Below are 21,565 nucleotides of genomic sequence, written 5' to 3' on the forward strand. Positions count from 1 at the left end.
CCTACTTATCCTTGATTATTACCTTGAAATCAACCTCTTGGTCTTACTCTTGGCGTTGGCCGTACCTTGGTCTCCCTACAATGTTCTGATATTTTCAGGAAAAGGGTCTGCTACTCAAGGCAGAGTTTGGATACTTCGCACAATGTCCACATATCACAGGTGGACTTCTTCACCTGACCTGTAGCCAAATAATGGCACAAGACATAGTGCTTGCAATCAGAAGACTAAGGAACCTCAAAAATTGCTTTCGTATTAAATTACCCAATTCCTTCTCTTTTCCTGCCTAGTGGAACTGGAATGGTTGCTAGAAGATTAACTAGTAAAGGTCAATACATAGCAGCCCTAGTCTATGTTAGGTCTACCTTCTTCTTCTAAACTCCATTCCAAAAGAGTTTCCTTTATCTCAACCTTAGCTTAACGGTCTGGTGTTGTCTCTAGCCTGTCCATCTGGTGTGTCTTCTCTGTGTTGTCACTACCCGCCTGTTCTATTGAGTTCTCCATGTCCCGGGACATGTTCATGGATTTCCATGACGTTCCTCAACCATCCTGTTGGCCCAGTGATGACAATCGGGGGCACATGTTCTATTATTAGAATGTAGAGTAACACATGAGATGGTTCCCCTCCTTCTCTAGGACGCTGAGTAGAGGTCAACGTAGGACCAACATCCAAATAGGTTATTACGGTATTTTCTATGTATTCCTTGTCCAGCAGGACATGTAGACTATTTATCTTTTGTTGCATACACAGTATACTTTTGGCATCGAACAGACATAACTGAAATACAACAAATCAATACTTTCCTTTGGTGTAATTATTGATCGGCTAGTAATTGATCGCTCCCCGGAGCCTCCGGCAGTTCCTGCACTTCATTCAATGTCAGAGCACAGTAATTATGAATAGGTGTAGTGATTAGGGGGGAAGCTGGGCCAGCTCCAGATTCATGTGGGCCCTTGGGTGATAAATCTCAGTGGCCCCCTTGTGGCATTTGTCAAATGTCACCACCACGGCATCTGAGAGTGTTAAAAACCGGAAGTGCAGGCTCCCTGCTCAGAAGTGCCTTCCCCAGCGGAGATCGGGGAAAGCACCCTGTTCAAAAAATGAGCAGCAGCTTGTACTAGGCTTCCAGGCTCATTATTAGTATATCCCAGTTCAGGCCACTAGGTGGCAGCACTAAACTGTGATATAGTGATTTCTATACAGAATAATAGAGCAATTTCCATGATTCTGTATAAGTTGCAATCTGATAAAAAGTAATTAAAAAAAGTTTTTAAAATATAAAAAAACTTAAAAAGTAAAATCACCCCACTTTCCCCCCCAAAAAATTAACAAAAAAGAATAACATTATAGGCATTGCTGCATGCGAAAACACCCATACTATTAAAATATTTTAAAAAAAAGTTAGCCCATATGGTAAAAGATGTAACAGAAAAAATTAAATAAAAAGTTGAATTGCCATTTTTTTCATCACTTTATCTCCCAAGAAAATTGAATAAAAAGTGATCAAGTCATACACAATCTACTATGAGGTATTTCTGTCACAGCTTAGCATTGAGCTCAATAGCTCAGTGGTTAAAGTTCTTGCCTTTAATGTAGAAGGTTGTGAGTTCAAATGCCAGCAGGAACATTTCAGAAAGAGAGGGTAATTCGACTTAAAGGGAAACTGTCATCAACTTTATGCTGCCCATACTAATGGCAGAATAAAGTAGAGACCGGTGAGTTGATTTCAGCCGTCTGTTATTTATAAGTTTTTAAAAAAACGGTTGCCGAGAAGCATCACAATTATTGCAGACAGGGCCTGGAAAAGAGTCACGACCACCTGAGAAGAGTCCTGGTTATTCATGATCTCCTGCTCTCCCCCCCACCTGCTGATGACTGACCGGCTTCTACCTAGTTTTCTCTCTTTCTCTCTAGGAGAGAACTGCCAATCATCAGCAGATGGGCGGAGAGCAGGAGATTATAATAACCAGGACTCTTCTCAGGTGGTCGTGACTCTTTTCCAGGCCTGTAATGATTATGATGCTGGTTCTCGGCAACCACTGACTTTTAGCTAATAAGTGACACACCGCTGAGATCAGCATTTCTGCCACTAATTTATGCTGCCCTAATCGAGGTCAGCATAAAGGTGATGACAGGTTCCCTTTAAATACACATGGTGTCCCCAAGCATACTGGCAATGCTTGGAGATACTCCCTTCATGATTATAACACTGAGTCTATATATATGGACATATCCATATGTAGAGTCAGAGCAGGGACAGGATTCCCCACTGATCTGCAGTTATAAAGTGGTCATAAACTTTTCATAAATAAAAGGGGATGTCCTCTTTTTACAACCCCTTTATGTTAGAAAATGACCTGATCCAAGATCATTCCACTGTGGGGCCGTCCAGCGATCAACTGTATGCATCACCATTCTTCCAGTCAAAATGACAGATACATCAGCAGGACGTGATGGACCCCAAAATGTCAGGAGCTGCGCCTGCAGGTGTCTGCCATATAACAAATCCTGCTGAGCTTTGTGGCCACAGTACAGATGAGCCTGAATATGGGCAATCTGTATCCCACTCACTATCATTATATTCGTGTGACATACTGGTACATACTGGTATTGAAAAGTCAGCAAGTCTGTCAACAGATGCACTCATTACAGCTCAGCTGATCTCTTTTAAATGGGAGTATTGCATTTTCCTACATTAGATTACTATACAGTGTCCGGTAAACAGAGATACTTCCCAGAAATGCAACAGTAGGCAGACATTAAAGCAGCAAGAAATGCTGGGGATTTAAGCTCTGAAGCCTGCACAACTGTGAATGAAGCTCTCTACTATAACACAGTCTGCAAGTCAGGATCAGTACGAGATAAGTAATATAATGTATAATGATATAATGAATAAGTAATGTATGTACAGTGACTCCACCAGCAGAACACTGAGTGCAGCTCCGGAGTATATAACAGGATGTACAGTGGATATAAAAAGTCTACACACCCCTGTTAAAATGTCATGTTTCTGTGATGTAAAAAAATGAGACAAAGATAAATAATTTTAGAACTTTTTCCACCTTTAATGTGACCTATAAACTGGCTGTGTGGTACATGTGACTGTCTCCCGTATCCTTCATCTGTCTGGGCTATGGGGTAGAGTGGCAAGACGAAAGCCTTTTCTTACGAAGAAAAACATCCAAGCCAGGCTACATTCTGCAAAAACACATCTGAAGTCTCCCAAAAGCATGAGGGAAAGGTGTTATGGTCTGATGAAACCAAGGTGGAACTTTTTGCCATAATTCCAAAAGATATGTTTGGCGCAAAAACAACTGCACATCACCAAAAGAACACCATCCCCACAGTGAAGCATGGTGGGGGCAGCATCATCGCCAAGGGGCTGTTCTTCTTCAGCTGGAACTGGGGCCTTAGTTAAGCTAGAGGGAACCAGTCAATATTGGCACAAAACCTCCAGGCTTCTGCTAGAAAGCTGAACATGAAGAGGAACGTCATCTTTTAGCATGACAACGACCCAAAGCATACATCCAAATCAACCAAGGAATGGCTTCACCAGAAGAAGATTCAAGTTTTGGAATGGCCCAGCCAGAGCCCAGACCTGAATCCGATTGAAAATCTGTGGGGTGATCTGAAGAGGGCTGTGCACAGGAGATGTCCTCACAATCTGACAGATTTGGAGTGTTTTTGCAAAGAAGAGTAGGCAAATCTTGTCAAGTCAAAATGTGCCATGCTGATAGACTCACACCCAAAAAGACTGAGTGCTGCAATAAAATCAAACAGTGCTTCAACCAAGTATTAGTGTAAGGGTGTGCACACTTATGCAACCATATTATTATATTTTTTTCTTCCCTCCAACTAAAATATTTCAGTTTGTTTTTCAATTGAGCTGTACAGTTTATAGGTCACATTAACTCCTTAGGGACTCAGCCCTATTTCATCTTAAGGACTTGGCCATTTTTTTGCAAATCTGACTAGTGTCACTTTAAGTGCTGATAACTTTAAAACGCTTTGGGCCAGATTTATCATTAGCTCAGGTCAGAATAATGGAGTAAAAAAGTCCCCAAAAAAGTCCCAAACGCTAAAACTGCGCACAAATTTGCAACTTTTTTCTGCTCTGCACTATGCTCGCCAGTTTTCTGAAAGTGGGCGTGTTTTCTTATGTAAATGAATCTCTAGACAGATTTACTATTGGGACTATTTAAAAAGTCGCAAAAAAGTCGCAATTTCACTCTAGTGAGGACCATGCTTATCTTATGAGACTTTTTAACAGAACATGCAACTTTTTCATAAAAACGTGCGACTTTTGTAAAGCTGCTTACTGACGGATAAACTGCTACCGTCAAACCACATTTATTACAGTCTTAAAGGGCCGATCATAAATCTGACTTGGCTAAAACTGACTTTAGCCATATGTTAAAGTGGAGTGAGCTGTCAGAGTCATGATAAATCTGGCCCAATTGACTTATCCAGGCCATTCTGAGACTGTTTTTTCGTCACATATTGTACTTCATGACACTGGTAAAATGAAGTCAAAAATGTGTATTTTTATTTATAAAAAAATACCAAATTTACCCAAAAAAATTTTAAAATTGCAATTTACAAGTTTCAATTTCTCCACTTCTATAATACATAGTAATACCTCCGAAAATGTTATTACTTTACATTCACCATATGTCTACTTCATGTTTGGATCATTTTGGGAATTATATTTTATTTTTTGGAGATGTTACAAGGCTTAGAAGTTTAGAAGCAAATCTTGAAATTTTTTATACATTTTCAAAAACCCAATTTTTAGGGACCAGTTCAGGTCTGAAGTCACTTTGCGAGGCTTACATAATAGAAACCACCCAAAAATGACCCCATTCTATAAACTACACCCCTCGAGGTATTTAAAACTTATTTTGCAAACTTTGTTAACCCTTTAGGTGTTCCACAAGAATTAATGGAAAATAGAGATACAATTTCAAAATGTCACTTTTTGGGCAGATTTTCCATTTTTATAATTTTTTTCCAGTTACAAAGCAAGGGTTAACAGCCAAACCAAACTCAATATTTATGGCCCTGATTCTGTAGTTTACAGAAACACCCCATATGTGGTTGTAAACCGATGTACGGGCACATGGCAGGGCACAGAAGGAAAGGAATGCCATACGGTTTTTGGAAGGCTGATTTTGCTGGACTGTTTTTTTTTACACCATGTCCCATTTGAAGCCCCCCTGATGCACCCCTAGAGTAGAAACTCCAAAAAAGTGACTCCATCTAAGAAACTAAACCCCTCAAGGTATTCAAAACTGATTTTACAAACGTTGTTAACCCTTTAGGTGTTCCACAAGAATTAATGGAAAATAGAGATACAATTTTTAAAATTTCACTTTTTGGCAGATTTTCCATTTTAATATTTTTTTTACTTTTCCAAAGCAAGGGTTAACAGCCAAACAAAACTCATTATTTATGGCCCTGATTCTGTAGTTTACAGAAACACCCCATATGTGGTCGTAAACCGCTGTACGGGCACACGGCAGGGCACAGAAGGAAAGGAATGCCATACGGTTTTTGGAAGGCAGATTTTGCTGGACTGGTTTATTTACACTATATCCCAATTGAAGCCCCCCTGATGCAACCCTAGAGTAGAAACTCCATAAAAGTGGCCCCATTTAAGAAACTACGGGATAGGATGGCAGTATTGTTGGTACTAGTTTAGGGTACATATGATTTTTGGTTGCTCTATATTACACTTTTTGTGAGGCAAGATAACAAGAAATAGCTGTTTTGGCACCGTTTTTATCTTTTGTTATTTACAATTCATCTGACAGGTTGGATCATGTGATATTTTTATAGACCAGGTTGTCACGGATTCGGCGATACCTAATATGTATACTTTTTTTTATTTATGTAAGTTTTACACAATGATTTTTTTTCACTTTATTTTTTGTCCCACTTTGGGACTTTTAGGGGTCTAATCCTTTACAATGCATTACAATACTTCTGTATTGGGGGGGGGGGGGGGGTTCAGGGGGCATCCTGTTCCTATTAACCCCCGCCGCGCCGCATTGTACTTTTAAAGTTAGGACGTACCGGTACGTCCTGAGTCCTTAAGGACTCGGCAAACATGGCGTACCGGTACATCCTAAGTCCTTAAGGGGTTAAAGGTGGAAAAAGTTCTGAAATTATTTATCTTTGTCATTTTTTTACATCACAGAAACCTGACATTTTAACAGGGGTGTGTAGACTTTTTAAATCCACTGTAACTCAGGATCAGTAAAGGGTAAGCAATGTAATGTATGTACACAGTGACTGCACCAGCAGAATAGTGAGTGCAGCTCTGGAGTATAATACAGGATGTAACTCAGGATCAGTAAAGGATAAGTAATGTAATGTATGTACACAGTGACTGCACCAGCAGAATAGTGAGTACAGCTCTGGAGTATAATACAGGATGTAACTCAGGATCAGTACTTTATAAGTAATGTATGTACACAGTGACTGCACCAGCAGAATAGTGAGTGCAGCTCTGGAGTATAATACAGGATATAACTCAGGATGAGTACAGGATAAATAATGTATGTTCACAGTGACTGCACCAGCAGAATAGTGAGTGCAGCTCTGGAGTATAATACAGGATGTAACTCAGGATCAGTAAAGGATAAGTAATGTAATGTATGTACACAGTGACTGCACCAGCAGAATAGTGAGTACAGCTCTGGAGTATAATACAGGATGTAACTCAGGATCAGTACTTTATAAGTAATGTATGTACACAGTGACTGCACCAGCAGAATAGTGAGTGCAGCTCTGGAGTATAATACAGGATGTAACTCAGGATCAGTACAGGATAAGTAATGTATGTACACAGTGACTCCACCAGCAGAACAGTGAGTGCAGCTCTGGAGTATAATACAGGATGTAACTCAGACTCAGTACAGGATAAGTAATGTATGTACACAGTGACTCCACCAGCAGAATAGGGAGTGCAGCTCTGGAGTATAATACAGGATGTAACTCAGGATCAGTACAGGATAAGTAATGTATGTACACAGTGACTGCACCAGCAGAATAGTGAGTGCAGCTCTGGAGTATAATATAGGATATAACTCAGGATGAGTACAGGATAAATAATGTATGTACACAGTGACTGCACCAGCAGAATAGTGAGTGCAGCTCTGGTGGATAATACAGGATGTAACTCAGGATCAGTACAGAACACATTGCAGGAGTCTGATTATATTTGCTCTCATGTTAACCATACATTTTGGACTCCTTTGGCTTATTTTTTCCTGCACGTTGGATCACGCACTGGTAAACAATAACTTTCCTCATTGTCACTGACCCATAAATGAAGGTCCACTTGTGCTTACATAGACTCAATATCAGATCATTACTGGTTGGTGGCCTGGGCAAGGGAACAGCGTGACGTTCCAGCATTAGTTACAGACCCATGACAAGCTGCAAATCCCCCAGTGTTAAATGAGCTAATGATTTCTTAAAGGGCCAGGGCTCGGATTTCTGCCGATTTAATGGTGGAATTCTTCAAAAGAAATCCTTAAAGAAAGAAATGATTTGTAAAAGGCATGGGAAGGTATTAAAATAATAAAAACAAGTTATAATCACCATTATGAACCAGTGTGGTATACGGGCACATCATAGCTGCAGTCATGGCAACAGAGTCCAGCAGGGAGGAGCGGAGTGGCAGTGCTGGAACTGGAGGGGGTTCGGAACAGTAACTATGACATTTTAACCTGGATGCAGGGATCTAAAATAACGAAAGAAACCTTATTAACTCATACGATCTCCTGCCATTCCAACATGGCTGCTCCTGTGCACCCTGCTGATCTTTCAGTGTCACGCTTCGGTGTGGATGGGAAACACCACACCAAACATAGGAGGGAACTAGGGAAGGAAACTAGACACCTCCTAGTAAACAGCCTAACCAAAATACTGACTGACTACCAGTATGAACAGACCCCAAAGGTAGGTGAGTTCATACGCAGGAATACCTAGAGTCCCATCAAGCCCTATAGGACCCTGGTACTAATCGTAGGGACGAGACTACCTGTTCCTCTAAAAGGAAGGACGAACAGGAGTCTTCAGGCCTAACATAAATAATAGGAAAATGCAACACACAGAACCCAAACAAAATACAAAAGGGAAAGGAAAGACTTAACTTCAAAGGAGCAATGGAAGCACCAAGAACTCAGTAGAGATCCAATCATAGTCTATCCAAACAGAAGCTATAAACCGCACAGCATTGTGGGAGAAGCAACTATAAATAGAGAAGGTTAAATGACCCTAATAGCCACACCTGGGGAAAGAAGATGAGGTAGGCACCAGAAACAACACAGACGTCATTTTTTATTAGCATTTTAATAATACAAACATAAGGCCCCAACCCCCACATACCCTCCCCCCCACAAACCATCATTGTGATGCCCTCCATCTTCCATAGCTTCAACATTCGGTTACACCATCACTACCACATAATAATTACACAGGCACAGGCCCCATCCCTACAACAATCCCACAAAATCTTGAAAGAAAAGTTGTGATCTTATAAATGGAATATACATTCGTTATCGGTCATAACTTCCCCAGAGTACATTACACAGCGTAGTAACATTCCCTGTCTCCAGTAAGAAATCGCCAATCGCCGAGCCATATATGTACAATAAGCGATAGTACCCTCACACTAATCCCAGACGGTATCTCTGAAGTTCCCTGGACGCCAGCCCGGGGGCATCAATCCAAGGAGTCCAGAGCTTTTCAAATTTGGCCATGGCACCCCTCTTCCTATAGACCCCTCGTTCCAGATTAAGTAACCAATTAATCTTGGCTATAAATTCGGTTTTACTAGGACTACCCTCATCCAGCCAATGTTGAGCAATCAGCTTACGAGCCATATACAACATTCTGGCCACTGCTATCTTCCCGGGTTCAGTGATTGGCAAGTCCTCCACATACCCCAATACACAGACAAATGGAAGTCACATCCAGCGTAACTTCATACAGAGAATTAATGCAAAGAACCTAACACAGACCTCATTTGATCCAAACGGAAAACATGTCAGATCAAACCACGTGTTGCCAGTCTCACAGATCTCCTGCCACCTGTCATGGGAACGTCCGTGACATTGAGGTCTTGCAAAAAATAGCCGCAGAGCCAGTCTCTCTGCAGTGATGTTTTGTGCTACTCCTGCAGTTGCCCAGGAATGGAGGGGGAGGAGAGGAGTGATAGTAGCAAGAATGGTGGTTGTAATACTCTGGGCCGTGCAGTGATAGGAAGGCTGCACCTGTTCTTCCCTTCAGGGCATTCTCTGGTTTTGGGGTCCTCCTGGTGTCGTTTCAGATACTTTTGACGTTGAAGGTTGCAGTGAGGTGCAAGGCAGGGTCCTTTTGTGCAGCTGTAGATGTCGGTTTAGTGTGGCGGTGCAGGGAATATTGAGGCCAGAGGAACAGCAGAACGATTCTTTACTGAAGAATTACATTCAGGCACATCAGTTACTGTTCTCAGCATGCGATGGACTGGCAGGTGTTACACAAATGGACTTTTCACAGTTCTCATGGGCGACACGTCTGCACAGGTAGGTTATAGGCCAAGTTTTTTATTTAAAGCCATTCTAGCTGCACTACTGTGGACTTTTGCATAAGCATTCAAGAATGAGGGCGCACACTTACTTTCTCTGGTATGATGCAACCACAGGGCAGAACCTAAACGTCAGACTATGCTCTATATCAGGGGTGTCAAACTCAAATTCATCGGGGGCCGCATCAGCAGTTTGGTCACCCTCAAAGGGCCGGTTGTATCTGTAGGACTATGTGGCCACTCTTTATTATCATAAATTATTGTCACTGCATTCAATTATTACTGTTTTGGTGGGTTTTGAACTAATTGTGGTCTGTGGGTGGCACTGTTATGGGGGATCTGTGGATGGCACTGTTATGGGGGATCTATAAGATGCTATATATGTGTCATCCACAGATCCCCCCCATAACTGTCATACACAGATCCCCCATAAGTGTCACCCACAGACCACAATTAGTTCAAAACCCACCAAAACAGTAATAATTGAATGCAGTGACAATAATTTATGATAATAAAGAGTGGCCACATAGTCCTACAGATACAACCGGCCCTTTGAGGGTGACCAAACTGCTGATGCGGCCCCCGATGAATTTGAGTTTGACACCCCTGATATAGAGCATAGTCTGATGTTTAGGTTCTGCCCTGTGGTTGCATCATACCAGAGAAAGTAAGTGTGCGCCCTCATTCTTGAATGCTTATGCAAAAGTCCACAGTAGTGCTGGCCACAGATTGCCTGTTATTGAGGTCCTTCCTGCATGATACTCACCTGGTTTGTTTGTAGCTGCTTGGCTTCCGATTTCCCGTCCGTCTCATCCTCTGGTCTTGGCGTGCTCTCCTGGTTTTGACTTTGGTTTGTCCTGACGATTCTCTGCTTGCTCCTCCGGTACCTTTTCTGCTCTCTTGGTTTTGACGCGGCTTGTTTGACCTTTCTGTTTATGTGTTGTTTGTATGCCCTGCACTTTCCTAGCTAAGGGTTTGTCGACCAGTTGTCGCTTGTCACTAGGACTTGCGAGGCAAGTAGGCAGGGACAGGGGTGCGGGTGGAGTTTAGCGGTCACTACCCCACCCCCTGTGTGTGACAGAAAATATATTTTAACCCCTTTGCAGTGTACTTCTGGTCTGCAGTGGGACTCTGCACTCCCCCAAATGACCACTGAAGCCAGTTATAAGCTGCAGCTATCACAAGTGGTAGTCGGGGATGACAGCTCTGTAGAGCCAGAAACCAAGACCGGCACAGAGCACTGCTGCTGGAATTATTGGGATCAGGCTGGTGATGAAAGCTTCTTTTCTTATTTTAGAACACTCCCTGCCTTAGCAACAATTTTTTTTCTCTGCCATTAATATTATATGCTCTGATTATAATGGTCACTTGGCTGCAGAATGTACAGAGCTGACCATGGGCACTATTCACATTCAGCAAACTCTCAGCTATGAGGTAAGGGGTTTGTATGGGTTTTCAGCCTCTGAATGTGAGGAAACAGAACATTCCCATTGACTGACAGCAAGTGGAGATGTTTTCCTACATTGGATGTATTTCTTCCTTCCTTTAATGTAAAATATCTTTAAAGGGGTAATCCAGTTACAATAATCACAGGATAGGTCAGTGGGGGTCCTACTGCTGGGACTTCCACTAATCAAGAGAACAGGGACCCCCTGCAGCCCCCTGAAATTAATGGAGCGGCTGGTCCAGCATGCATCCATCTCTATAGGAATTCCGGAAATAGCCGAGCGCTGTACTAGCCTATCTCCAGAACTCCAATAGATATGAACTCAGCCGCCACATACAGTCCTGATCAAAAGTTTAAGACCACTTGAAAAATGGCAAAAAATCATATTTTACATTGTTGGATCTTAACAAGGTTCCAAGTGGAGCTTCAACATGCAACAAGAAGATATGAGAGTGAGACTAAGGATTTTTTGAGCATTCATTTAATTGAAAATAACGATTAAACAGAAACAGGCTGTTTTTCAGCTGATCCAAAGTTTAGGAGCCACATGCCTTTAAAAGGCCAAATCTGTGCAAAGATGTGGATTCATTGTCATCTTCTGTCAGGTAGTCACACGTTGTGATGGCAAAGGCAAAAAAACTCTCCCTTTTTGAACGTGGTCGGGTTTTTGAACTGCATAAGCAGGGTCTCTCACAGCGCGCCATCGCTGCTGAGGTGGGACGCAGTAGGACAGTCATTTGGAATTTCTTAAATGATCCTGAGGGTTATGGAACAAAAAAGTCAAGTGGAAGACCCAACAAAAATGTCATCAGCACTGAGCCAGAGGATCCAATTGGCTGTCCATCAAGACACTGGACGATCCTCGACCGAAATTAAGGCCCTTACTGGTGCTGACTGCAGCCCCATAACCACCAGACGGCATCTGAGACTGAAGGGCTTCAAAAACAAAAAACATCTTCAAAGACCTCGTCTCCTTGAACGCCACAGAACTGCTCGTTTGGACTTTGCAAGAGAGCACCAAACATGGGACACTCAAAGGTGGAAGAAAGTTTTATTCTCTGATGAGAAAAAATGTAACCTTGATGGTCCTGATGGTTTCCAATGTTACTGGCATGACAAGCAGATCCCACCTGAGATGTTTTCTATGCACCACAGTTGAGGGGGCGCCATAATGGTCTGGGGTGCTTTTTCCTTCAGTGGAACAATAGAGCTTCAGGAAGTGCAGGGGCGTCAAACGGCCGCTGGCTATGTCCAGATGTTGCAGAGAGCATTCCTCATGACTGAGGGCCCTCATCTGTGTGGTAACAGGACAACGCTACAGTACACAATGCCCGCAGGACAAGGGACTTCTTCCAGGAGAATAACATCACTCTTTTGGCCCATCCTGCGTGTTCCCCTGATCTAAATCCAATAGAGAACCTTTGGGGATGGATGGCAAGGGAAGTTTACAAAAATGGACAACAGTTCCAGACAGTAGATGACCTTCGTGCGGCCGTCTTCACCACTTGGAGAAATGTCCCCACTCACCTCATGGAAACGCTTGCATCAAGCATGCCGAAACAAATGGAAGTGATTAACAATAACGACGGAGCTGCTCATTACTGAGTTCATGTTTGGAAGTTGGATTTCTGTTTTGGGGGTTTCGTTTTTTTTTTTTTGGGAGGTGTGGTCCAAAACTTTTGATCAGCTGAAAAACAGCCTGTTTCAGTTTATTCGTTGTTTTCAGTAAATTGAATGCTCAAAAAATGTTTTGTCTCACTCCCATTTCTTCTTGTTGCATGTTGAAGTTCTACTTGGAACCTTGTTAAGATCCAGCCATGCTAAATAGGATTTTTTGCCATTTTTCAAGTGGTCTTAAACTTTTGATCAGGACTGTACATGCACAAGCGGCCACTTCATTTATTTTAGGGGGCTGCAAGAGGTATTGAGCCCCTAATCCCAGCGGTAGGACCCCCAGTGATCTGTTATCCCGTGGATAGGGAACTCAAGATCTGTGTAGCAGAGCAACCTCACAAGTAAATGGGGCCACAGTGCGTTTGGCAAGTTGGCGCAATTGCAAAATCGCCCAAAATCCAGCAGTGTTAGAATTTTTACTAATCTGTGGTTGTGGCAACTTGCAAGTCACACTGCGGCCTGATTCACTGGTGAGGCTGCACTGCTACACAGAGACGTTTGTCATGGGCAAGGTCACTGTATGGCCCCGGCCTTAGCCTGGGTTTCCTAAAGGCGGCTGCCACCCTGACCACGTTGCATAATTCCAAATTTGCAGGGACTGTCCCTAATTTTGAGAGACAATCCTGGTAAATTCTGCCTGTCCTGAGCCGAATACCTCTGTGAAGCTACAAATTTGTCACTAATGCATCGCTGCCAGCTTGTGGAAACCCACCCACCAATGACGCATCACGTGCACAGAATTTCGGTATCATCCTTCGCAAGAGATAAGTATGGGCTGTTTTTCAGGGAGATGTCTGAAATAGGCGCTGATTAGGTCTGTCACACTGTTTATGTTTATGTCTGTCAGGGTATTTTGACAGAGCAAGTGATGGGCCCCGGATTGGTAAGTATTTGGGGGCTGCAACAGATCTATATATGTAATAATGTAGACCTGGACCCCTGCAGTTCATTGGGTGATCTAAATTCAGTTCACCTGACATGTGGGGGGGATCCCATACTTGCCAACTTTTTGTCAGATGGCTCCAGGAGAGAGTGGTGGAACATTTTTGTGGCACCCCCTTTTCCCACGTCACGCCCCTTTTATTTCCTGTCATGCCCCTTCGTGTTTTGATGCGTCGCCCCCATACTTTTTATTTGGCAAACACGGATATGTCTTGTGATGCAGCCTTGGTGCCACACACAGCTATGGGTAAACCTTTCCCTGAAGCCTCCTGGATGTTCCGGGAGAGATGGCAAATATTGAGGATACAGATCTTGTACGCAAGGAGTTATAGTTAGGGTTGCCACCCGGCTGGTATCTCACCGGCCAAGGGGGCAACTCTGGAGGGCACTAATGGGGGTGTTACTATTACTGGAGGCATTTATATTACTGGGGGCACTAATAGGGACATTAATATTACTGGGGGCACTAATAGGGACATTAATATTATCAAGGGGAACTAGTAGGGGCATTACTATTATTGGGGGCACTAATGGGGGCATTGCTATTACTGGGGGCACCAATGGGGGCCATTATCCATTTCTTGGAGGCATTAATAGTACCGGGGGGCACTAATGGAGGCATTTCTATTACTGGGGGGACTAAGGGTCCATTCACACGTCCGTTGTTTCTTTCCTGATCTGTTCCGTTTTTTGCTGAACAGATCTGGACCAGATCTGGACCCATTCATTTTCAATAGGTCCTGAAAAAAAATCTGACATTGTGCTGTCCGTTTTTTTTCAGGACCCATTGAAAATGAATGGGTCCAGATCTGGTCCAGATCTGTTCAGCAAAAAACGGAACAGATCAGGAAACAAACAACGGACGTGTGAATGGACCCTAATAGGGACATTAATATTACTGGGGGGCTCTAATGGGGCACTATTAATTCTGGGGGCACTAATTTTATCAAGGGGAACTAGTAGGGGCATTAATATTATTGGGGGCACTAATTGGGGCCATTATCCATTCTTGGAGGCGTTAATAGTACCGGGGGGCACTATTAATACTGGGAGCCACATTATGACATAGCGACTTAACCCCCAGTGTTAAACCACTTTTTGGGGTGTGGCTTAACTTGGGCAGTATTTTTTGGGGAAAGGTGGCAACCCTATAGTTTCACCACAGCTGGAAGGATAGAAGTTGCACACTGTTGCCTATAGACTCCTCATAGCTTTAGCATTGCAATTCCTGGGGGAGAAATTACAAATACTTCACATTTTCAACAGATTCAGCTAATATACACAACTCTGTGGTAAATAGTAGGAGACAGGAAAAGATAATGGCCGCTCCTTCTCTTCTCCCCTCCTCTATGATGTTTGGGAGGCCTGTCTGTGTTTACCTTCAGTAGTTCCTAAACACTATGGTAAATAGCAGGACTCTACTAGCCGCTCCTCCCCTCCTCTCTATGGTGTCTGCGAAGCAGTTGTGAGGTTTGCGTCACGCGCTCATCCGACTCTATGGTACATATCAGGAGACAGGCTTAAAACACTGGGCGCTCTTTCTCTGATCCATGGCTCTCTATGATGTTTGGGAGGCGGGTGTAGTAGCGATTGGCTTCACTTCCATAGGCTGAAGTAGAAACCGGACGTGTACAGTGTGGTCGTGTGACGGTGGGCTGGACAGAGTGGATGAGACAAGGGGGATTTTGGGGGCAGGAGCCGCCAGGACGGTGCAGGTGACCGGAGACTGGTCCCAGAGCAACGTGGGACCCTGGACCAGGTGAGAATGGACGGAGAGCAGATTATCATCCCTGTAGGGAGTCGCTCTGTCTGGGGAAAGTGAAACTGTCAGATCCTCTGTGTTGTGATGCAGATCTAATTGTACAATCAGATTCTCCGATTATTCATCATCAATTATTTCTGCTGAGCTGATGGGAGGGATGGGTGTGTGCAATGCATTATTATTATATGCAGAATTATTACAATTTCTGCAAAATGATTTGTATGAATGTACAATAATTTGATATAGAATATCACCATTTTATAACGAAAAGCTCTTTAGCTTTCTAATATATTTTGGGTTTAAATGTGTTGCTGTGTTCAAGATCTCTGGTTGCTGTCAGTGAATAGATGCTGTCTCCAGGGTGCCCTTTAGCTCACCGTTTACTTAGACTGATACAGTTGTAGCAAACTCTCGGCTGTCGGCGCACACAGAGTTTTCAGAAGTCCCACTTGACAGCAAGCAGAGATACGATTGGATCGAAGGGTCAGCAATTCTCTGTGAGATAGACAGCAGAAATCTCTCTCCTGTACTGATGGTTTGTTACAGTGTGTCAGTCAGGAGTCCAGACTGTGTGTCATTATTCTGGAGGCAGTTGTAGCAGAACCTCAGCTGTGAAAAGCACCAGGTCTTTGTGGATTTTCAGGCATTTCCTGACAGCAAGCAGAAATCTTGAAAATGGTGAAGGATTAAAATGGAAAGGGGCTCGTTTATTACTACTGGCGTACTGCCGGGCGGAGCGTGTCTCATCCCGGCGCTCGCTGTGTGAATCCTGCGCATTTCTTATGTCATTTAAAAAAAATAAAAAAATTAAAAAATCCCTTTTCAGGTAAATGAAGCCGGAGGCTCCGGAGTCCATGGTCCAAGGCCTTGCTTGGCTTCTGCGGCACCATGGTAGGTGTACGTTCGGGACCCGTGTGCGCCCACAGGCACCATTCCTGAGGTACTCCAGAGTGAGGGGCTCTGGGGTTCCCCGGCCGGTGGTGTGAGGGGCTCTGGGGGGGGTCCCCGGCGGTGGTGTGAGGGGCTCTGGGGGGGGTCCCCGGCCATGGTGTGAGGGGCTCTGGGGGGGGGTCCCCGGCGGTGGTGTGAGGGGCTCTGGGGGGGGGTCCCCGGCGGTGGTGTGAGGGGCTCTGGGGGGGGGTCCCCGGCGGTGGTGTGAGGGGCTCTGGGGGGGGGTCCCCGGCGGTGGTGTGAGGGGCTCTGGGGGGGGTGCCCGGCGGTGGTGTGAGGGGCTCTGGGGGGGGTCCCGGCGGTGGTGTGAGGGCTCTGGGGGGGTCCCCGGCGGTGGTGTGAGGGGCTCTGGGGGGGGGTCCCCGGCGGTGGTGTGAGGGGCTCTGGGGGGGGTCCCCGGCGGTGGTGTGAGGGGCTCTGGGGGGGGGGTTTGCACTATTAGATTCTGGTCCTGTGCACCTGACAGTAATGTTTTTGTGCTTGTTTCAGGAGACACCGTGCTGGACGGCAGCCACGTCCTCTCTCTCCTCACCCCGTGTCTACAGGTGGTCACTCGCCTGTTTGAACAGCTCTTCCCTCGCGGACCAGGCCCCGGGTTCCAGGCACTTCCAGCTCACCCCGCCGACAATGTCGCCATCCTGCGGACTCAGTTCCTGCTCGACGTGTTGCAGAAAACTCCGGCCCTAAAGGTTCGTTCCTCGCTTTTTCCCAGATCCAAATCCCTCAAACACCAGTCACTGCTGCACTTCCTAAAGCGACACAGGTTGTCATGGCTCCGCCTCTTTTATAAACCGATCGCAGAAGCTGCAGGTCATTGCTGTATACTAATGTCGCAGTATGTGACCATGTGGGCTCTAACGGGTAGATGCGAGGAAACACATTTCCTAGAATGCTCATGTCTGTATCTCGCTTTATTTTGCAGCTTATTCATCCTCCCGAGTGTCCTCGACAGTTTGAAGTGAATATTTTCCCCTTTAAGTCTTTGAGGTCATTGGAGGTGAGAATAACAGAAATAATAGACAATACCGCCGATCACCGGCTACTAAGAAAATAATCCTCGTGTAATACCTCTGTCCGCCTGATGGCGGTGTCATGAGCTGTGACTTTTATCGATTCTCACCATATATTAGAACATTTTATTATACATTAGTGTACACCGACGGTGCGCTCCCGTTTCATCGTCAAGTCGAGTTCTCGCCTGCAATTTTCTCCTTATGGGGGTGAAACCGCAGTACGAACATCACACAATTGCGAATCCATGTTATGTCCCATGAATACCAGATTAAAAGAATTGATATATTCCGTTAACGCTTTCATGCAAAAATCTGAGTTTTATTGAACAAGCCGGAATACTTTACACTGGATCAGCCTCTCGTGGGGCTCAGGCCCACATCCAATAGTCTGGAAAGCCAATAATCCAGGTTCTGTCGATGTCAGATTGAAGGAATTTCCATTTCCATGGTATTCTTTCACTTCCCTGCCTAAGAGAACCATTCGTAAAGCAGAAAAGACCCCCATCCTGCAAGAGAAGTCACGAACACCTTAAAGGGGTTGGCTCACCTGAGACAATGGAGGCTAGGAAAGGCCCCCATTGTCTAATGGGAGCGGAACCTGCACCTATATACTAAACGGAGCCCCGCAAAGTGGTGGCTGGAGCTCTCCGGTCCGGCCACCACCAAGCCGTCTCCCCATAGAAGTGAATGGGAGCGCTCCGCGCATGACCAGCCACCGCTCCCATTCACTTCTATGGGCCGGACGGAAATAGCCAAGCTATTTTCAGTGGCCCCATAGAAATTAATGGAAGGTGGCTTGCGCATGCGCTGGGACCCTCACCTATCAGACAACGGGGGCTTATCCTAGAGATATGCCCCCATTGTCTGAGATGACACAACTCTTTTAAATCTTCACCTTTTAGGCCGTACATTATATTATTTTATGTAATTCATTTTAATGAATCTCTAAAATACATATTTTTGATAGCAGACAGAGCTTTGTTTTTCTGATCCAGGGCTCCATTCCTCCCGCACAGACATAAATAGAATTCTGGCTTCCTGCAGCCACCACTAGAGGGAGCTGACGAGCTTCCTGTATGCTGCTTTATTAGTATATGGCTCCTATTCGCTGACTGTAATCTCCCTCTGTCGTAGCTGCGATGCCTCCCCCCGCACTGTCTGCGCGGCCTGCGATTTGTCTATTCACAGCTTGAGGTTCTCATCTGCTCTCGGTGTGTCACCAGCTTAGAGGTAAGTGGAGGAGCTGCCAGGGGGTGCGCGGCCGAGAGCTCTTCTGTTGTGTTGAAGTTAGTGTCCCCCCTCCAAACACCCTAAGAACAACGTAGCTGCTCAATAGAATGGGTGCGGAGAACGTGCTTACCAGTGGGAAAGTCAGATATTTTTGACTTTTGTACGCCATCGATGTCTGATCGTCAGGGGTCTGACACCCTGCACCCCCACCGATCAGCTGTTCCGAGGTCACTCAGGAGCCAGAACTACACAGCTCCCTCCATTGTCTAGTGGTCAGAGTTGGTAACTGCAGCGCTGCTCCCACTGCAGAATGGAGCCCGAGCCGCCGATCAGCCAGGGTGCAGGGTGTCAGGCCATCAATCTGAAAGTCCCGATCAAGCCTTTTTAAGCTTCATTTACGTAAAACCAAAAAGTAGTACATTCGCCTCCCCCCAGCACATTTAGGGGCTGCAGATACATAACGCGCTGTTAATACTTGTCCCCCGGCAGGAGGTCTTCTCTCTTTGTGGCGGGGATCTGAGTTCGGCTTTGCCGTGGCTGGAGCTTCACACTCTGGATTTCAGCTACAACACCATCCACAGTTTGGACCAGTCCCTGGTGAGCGCTGCTGGGGGGGTATATGGGGTTGTGTCTGTATCCCACATTTGTCATCCCTCTGGCTACAGAGACACATCCGACAACCTCCAGATTTGGCGTAAAAAATTATATCGGAGAGATTTACCATCTGTGTCTTGTCGAATTATCTTCTATATAAAATGAATCTTCGTATAAGGCCTCCTGCACACGACCGTATGGCTTTTTAAGTGTTTTGTGGTCCGTTTTTCACGGATCAGTTTTTTGTTTCTGTTCCGTTTTTCCATATGGCATATACAGTAATTACATAGATAAAATTGGGCTGGGCATAACATTTTCAATAGATGGTTCCGCAAAAAACGGAAGACATACGGATGCATTTCCGTATGTGTTCCGTTTTTTTGCGGACCCATTGACTTGAATGGAGCCACGGACTGTGATTTGCGGACAATAATAGGACATGGTCTATCTTTCAACGGAAATACAGAAACTGAATGCATACGGAGTACATTCCGTTTTTTTTTTTTGCGGAACTATTAAAATAAATGGTTCCGTATACGGAATGCAAAAAACGGCCAGTAAACGGGGGGGCGGGGGGGGGGGAACTTTAGTGTGCAGGAGGCCTAAGGCTAAATGCACACGACCGTGCCGTTTTTTGCGGTCCGCAAACCGTGAATCTGCAAAAAAACGGAAGGCGCCCATGTTGCCTTCCGCAATTTGCGGAACGGGCGCTGGCAATATAAATGCCTATTCTTGTCCGCAAATCGCGGACAAGAATAGGACTTTTTTTTTTTTTTTTTTTGCGGTGCCGCGGAACGGAGCCACGGATGCGGACAGCACACGGAGTGCTGTCCGCATCTTTTGCAGCTCCATTGAAATGAATGGGTCCGCATCCGAGCTGCCAAAACGGCGGCTCGGATGCGGACCCAAACAACGGCCGTGTGCATGAGGCCTAAAAGAGAGGATCCTAGAAAAATAAAATAGAAAATGATCGGATCCTCCAGGCTGACAGATCACCTCTAAGTTCTTTGATAAGGAATCTCAATTCGTTTTGTGCAATCAGTGAAGCAAGGGACAGATATTTATGTAAAAATATATGTAATAATTTATTTATAAATGAGTAAAATCCAATACAAAACAGACATAAGATAAATGTATAGACAAATTGACGCAGTACCAACAAACCACCACTAGATGGTGGTGTAACCCAGTGCTATTCTCACCAGCACAGAATTATCAGAAAACCAATGAAATATGTATCATACAAAATTGAAGATAAAAAGGATAAACACGGATTAATACAGGAAGAATAACTGATCCTCTGTCTCCTTATGACCAATCAAAAATCTATATGATATTAACCTGATATTATACCCCACTTGGCAATCGGACTATGGGAATATAATTTCCCAGGGTTTTTTCCCTCTACTCAGATAATCTCCCATTAGTAATATGCATCTTTGCTAAGAGGACAACTAGCATTAGGGAGGTGTTTAACACTATATGTCCCCACAGTATGGGGACTCTTGACTATATGCCGAGAGGAATATCTTATTAATGCCACGATCAGTAAGTACAATATACGTTACCGGGTCAAGGATGAACAGGGTTTCGGGTGTGATCAGTTCTCAAAAACTTTTCCAGTAGACAAAAATAAATCCAAGTTTCTTTGTGGCGAATCCTTCTTACGGACAATGTTTCTTTGTAGCAAGTTTTTTCTTGTGTTGTAATTGTAAGTTCTTAGTACTAACCTCTTACATGCATACTTTATACCCCATGGTATCTAAGAACCCGTCCCCTTCTAGATTAGGGATTTCCAATCGGACAAGGTGGGTGTATTCGTTTGCAGATAACAATGTTGTCATTTTAACCCTTGAACTACTGGTGAAAATGACTTACTATTATCCATCTACCTCCCGGTGGCAATGTTGTGCCACATAATAATTTCAGACACACATAAGTGGCTTCATTTACACAACTTAAACTTTAACCTTTCCCGACTTAGATCAATTAGGAGGGATACCTTTTTGTCACTTTCCCAGACATCACGGATCCAGCTTGACAGTTACCATCTTATTTATGGTCGGATAAGAGAACAATAACCTTTTAACTTTTCCCCTGGTTTGTGTTCCCGAACTGTCTCCGCTATAGAGTAATGATGTTTGAAATCACATCAGCTCCTCTGAATGGATCCTATTAGGAAAATTCAACTTAAATGCTCTTCTACATCTCCTCCTAAGGCTATATGTCCACTTAGTGAGATGCACACGGTGTAAAATATACATTAACAATATTTGGTTATAATATATCAATATTGCATATTATATATGAATCATTAATAAGTTCAAACGCTAAATGCACACAAGAATATATATATATATACACACATACACATACA

General features: G+C 44.3%; 1 protein-coding gene across 1 annotated transcript in view; it reads left to right on the top strand.

Moving 5' to 3' along the window:
- The first annotated feature begins 15,241 nt into the window (after window positions 1-15,241).
- LOC122944561 (serine/threonine kinase 11 interacting protein) overlaps window positions 15,242-21,565 on the top strand; it is a 29,927-nt gene continuing 23,603 nt past the window's right edge. Inside the window, exons 1-6 of the mRNA XM_044302964.1 lie at window positions 15,242-15,397; window positions 16,227-16,291; window positions 16,841-17,040; window positions 17,274-17,348; window positions 18,499-18,594; window positions 19,084-19,191. Coding sequence (XP_044158899.1) covers window positions 16,231-16,291; window positions 16,841-17,040; window positions 17,274-17,348; window positions 18,499-18,594; window positions 19,084-19,191 — 540 coding nt within the window. The 5' untranslated portion in view covers window positions 15,242-15,397; window positions 16,227-16,230. The remainder of the gene's footprint in view (window positions 15,398-16,226; window positions 16,292-16,840; window positions 17,041-17,273; window positions 17,349-18,498; window positions 18,595-19,083; window positions 19,192-21,565) is intronic.

This window comes from Bufo gargarizans, chromosome 8 (assembly GCF_014858855.1).
Source record: "Bufo gargarizans isolate SCDJY-AF-19 chromosome 8, ASM1485885v1, whole genome shotgun sequence".
Taxonomy (NCBI): Eukaryota; Metazoa; Chordata; class Amphibia; order Anura; family Bufonidae; genus Bufo; species Bufo gargarizans.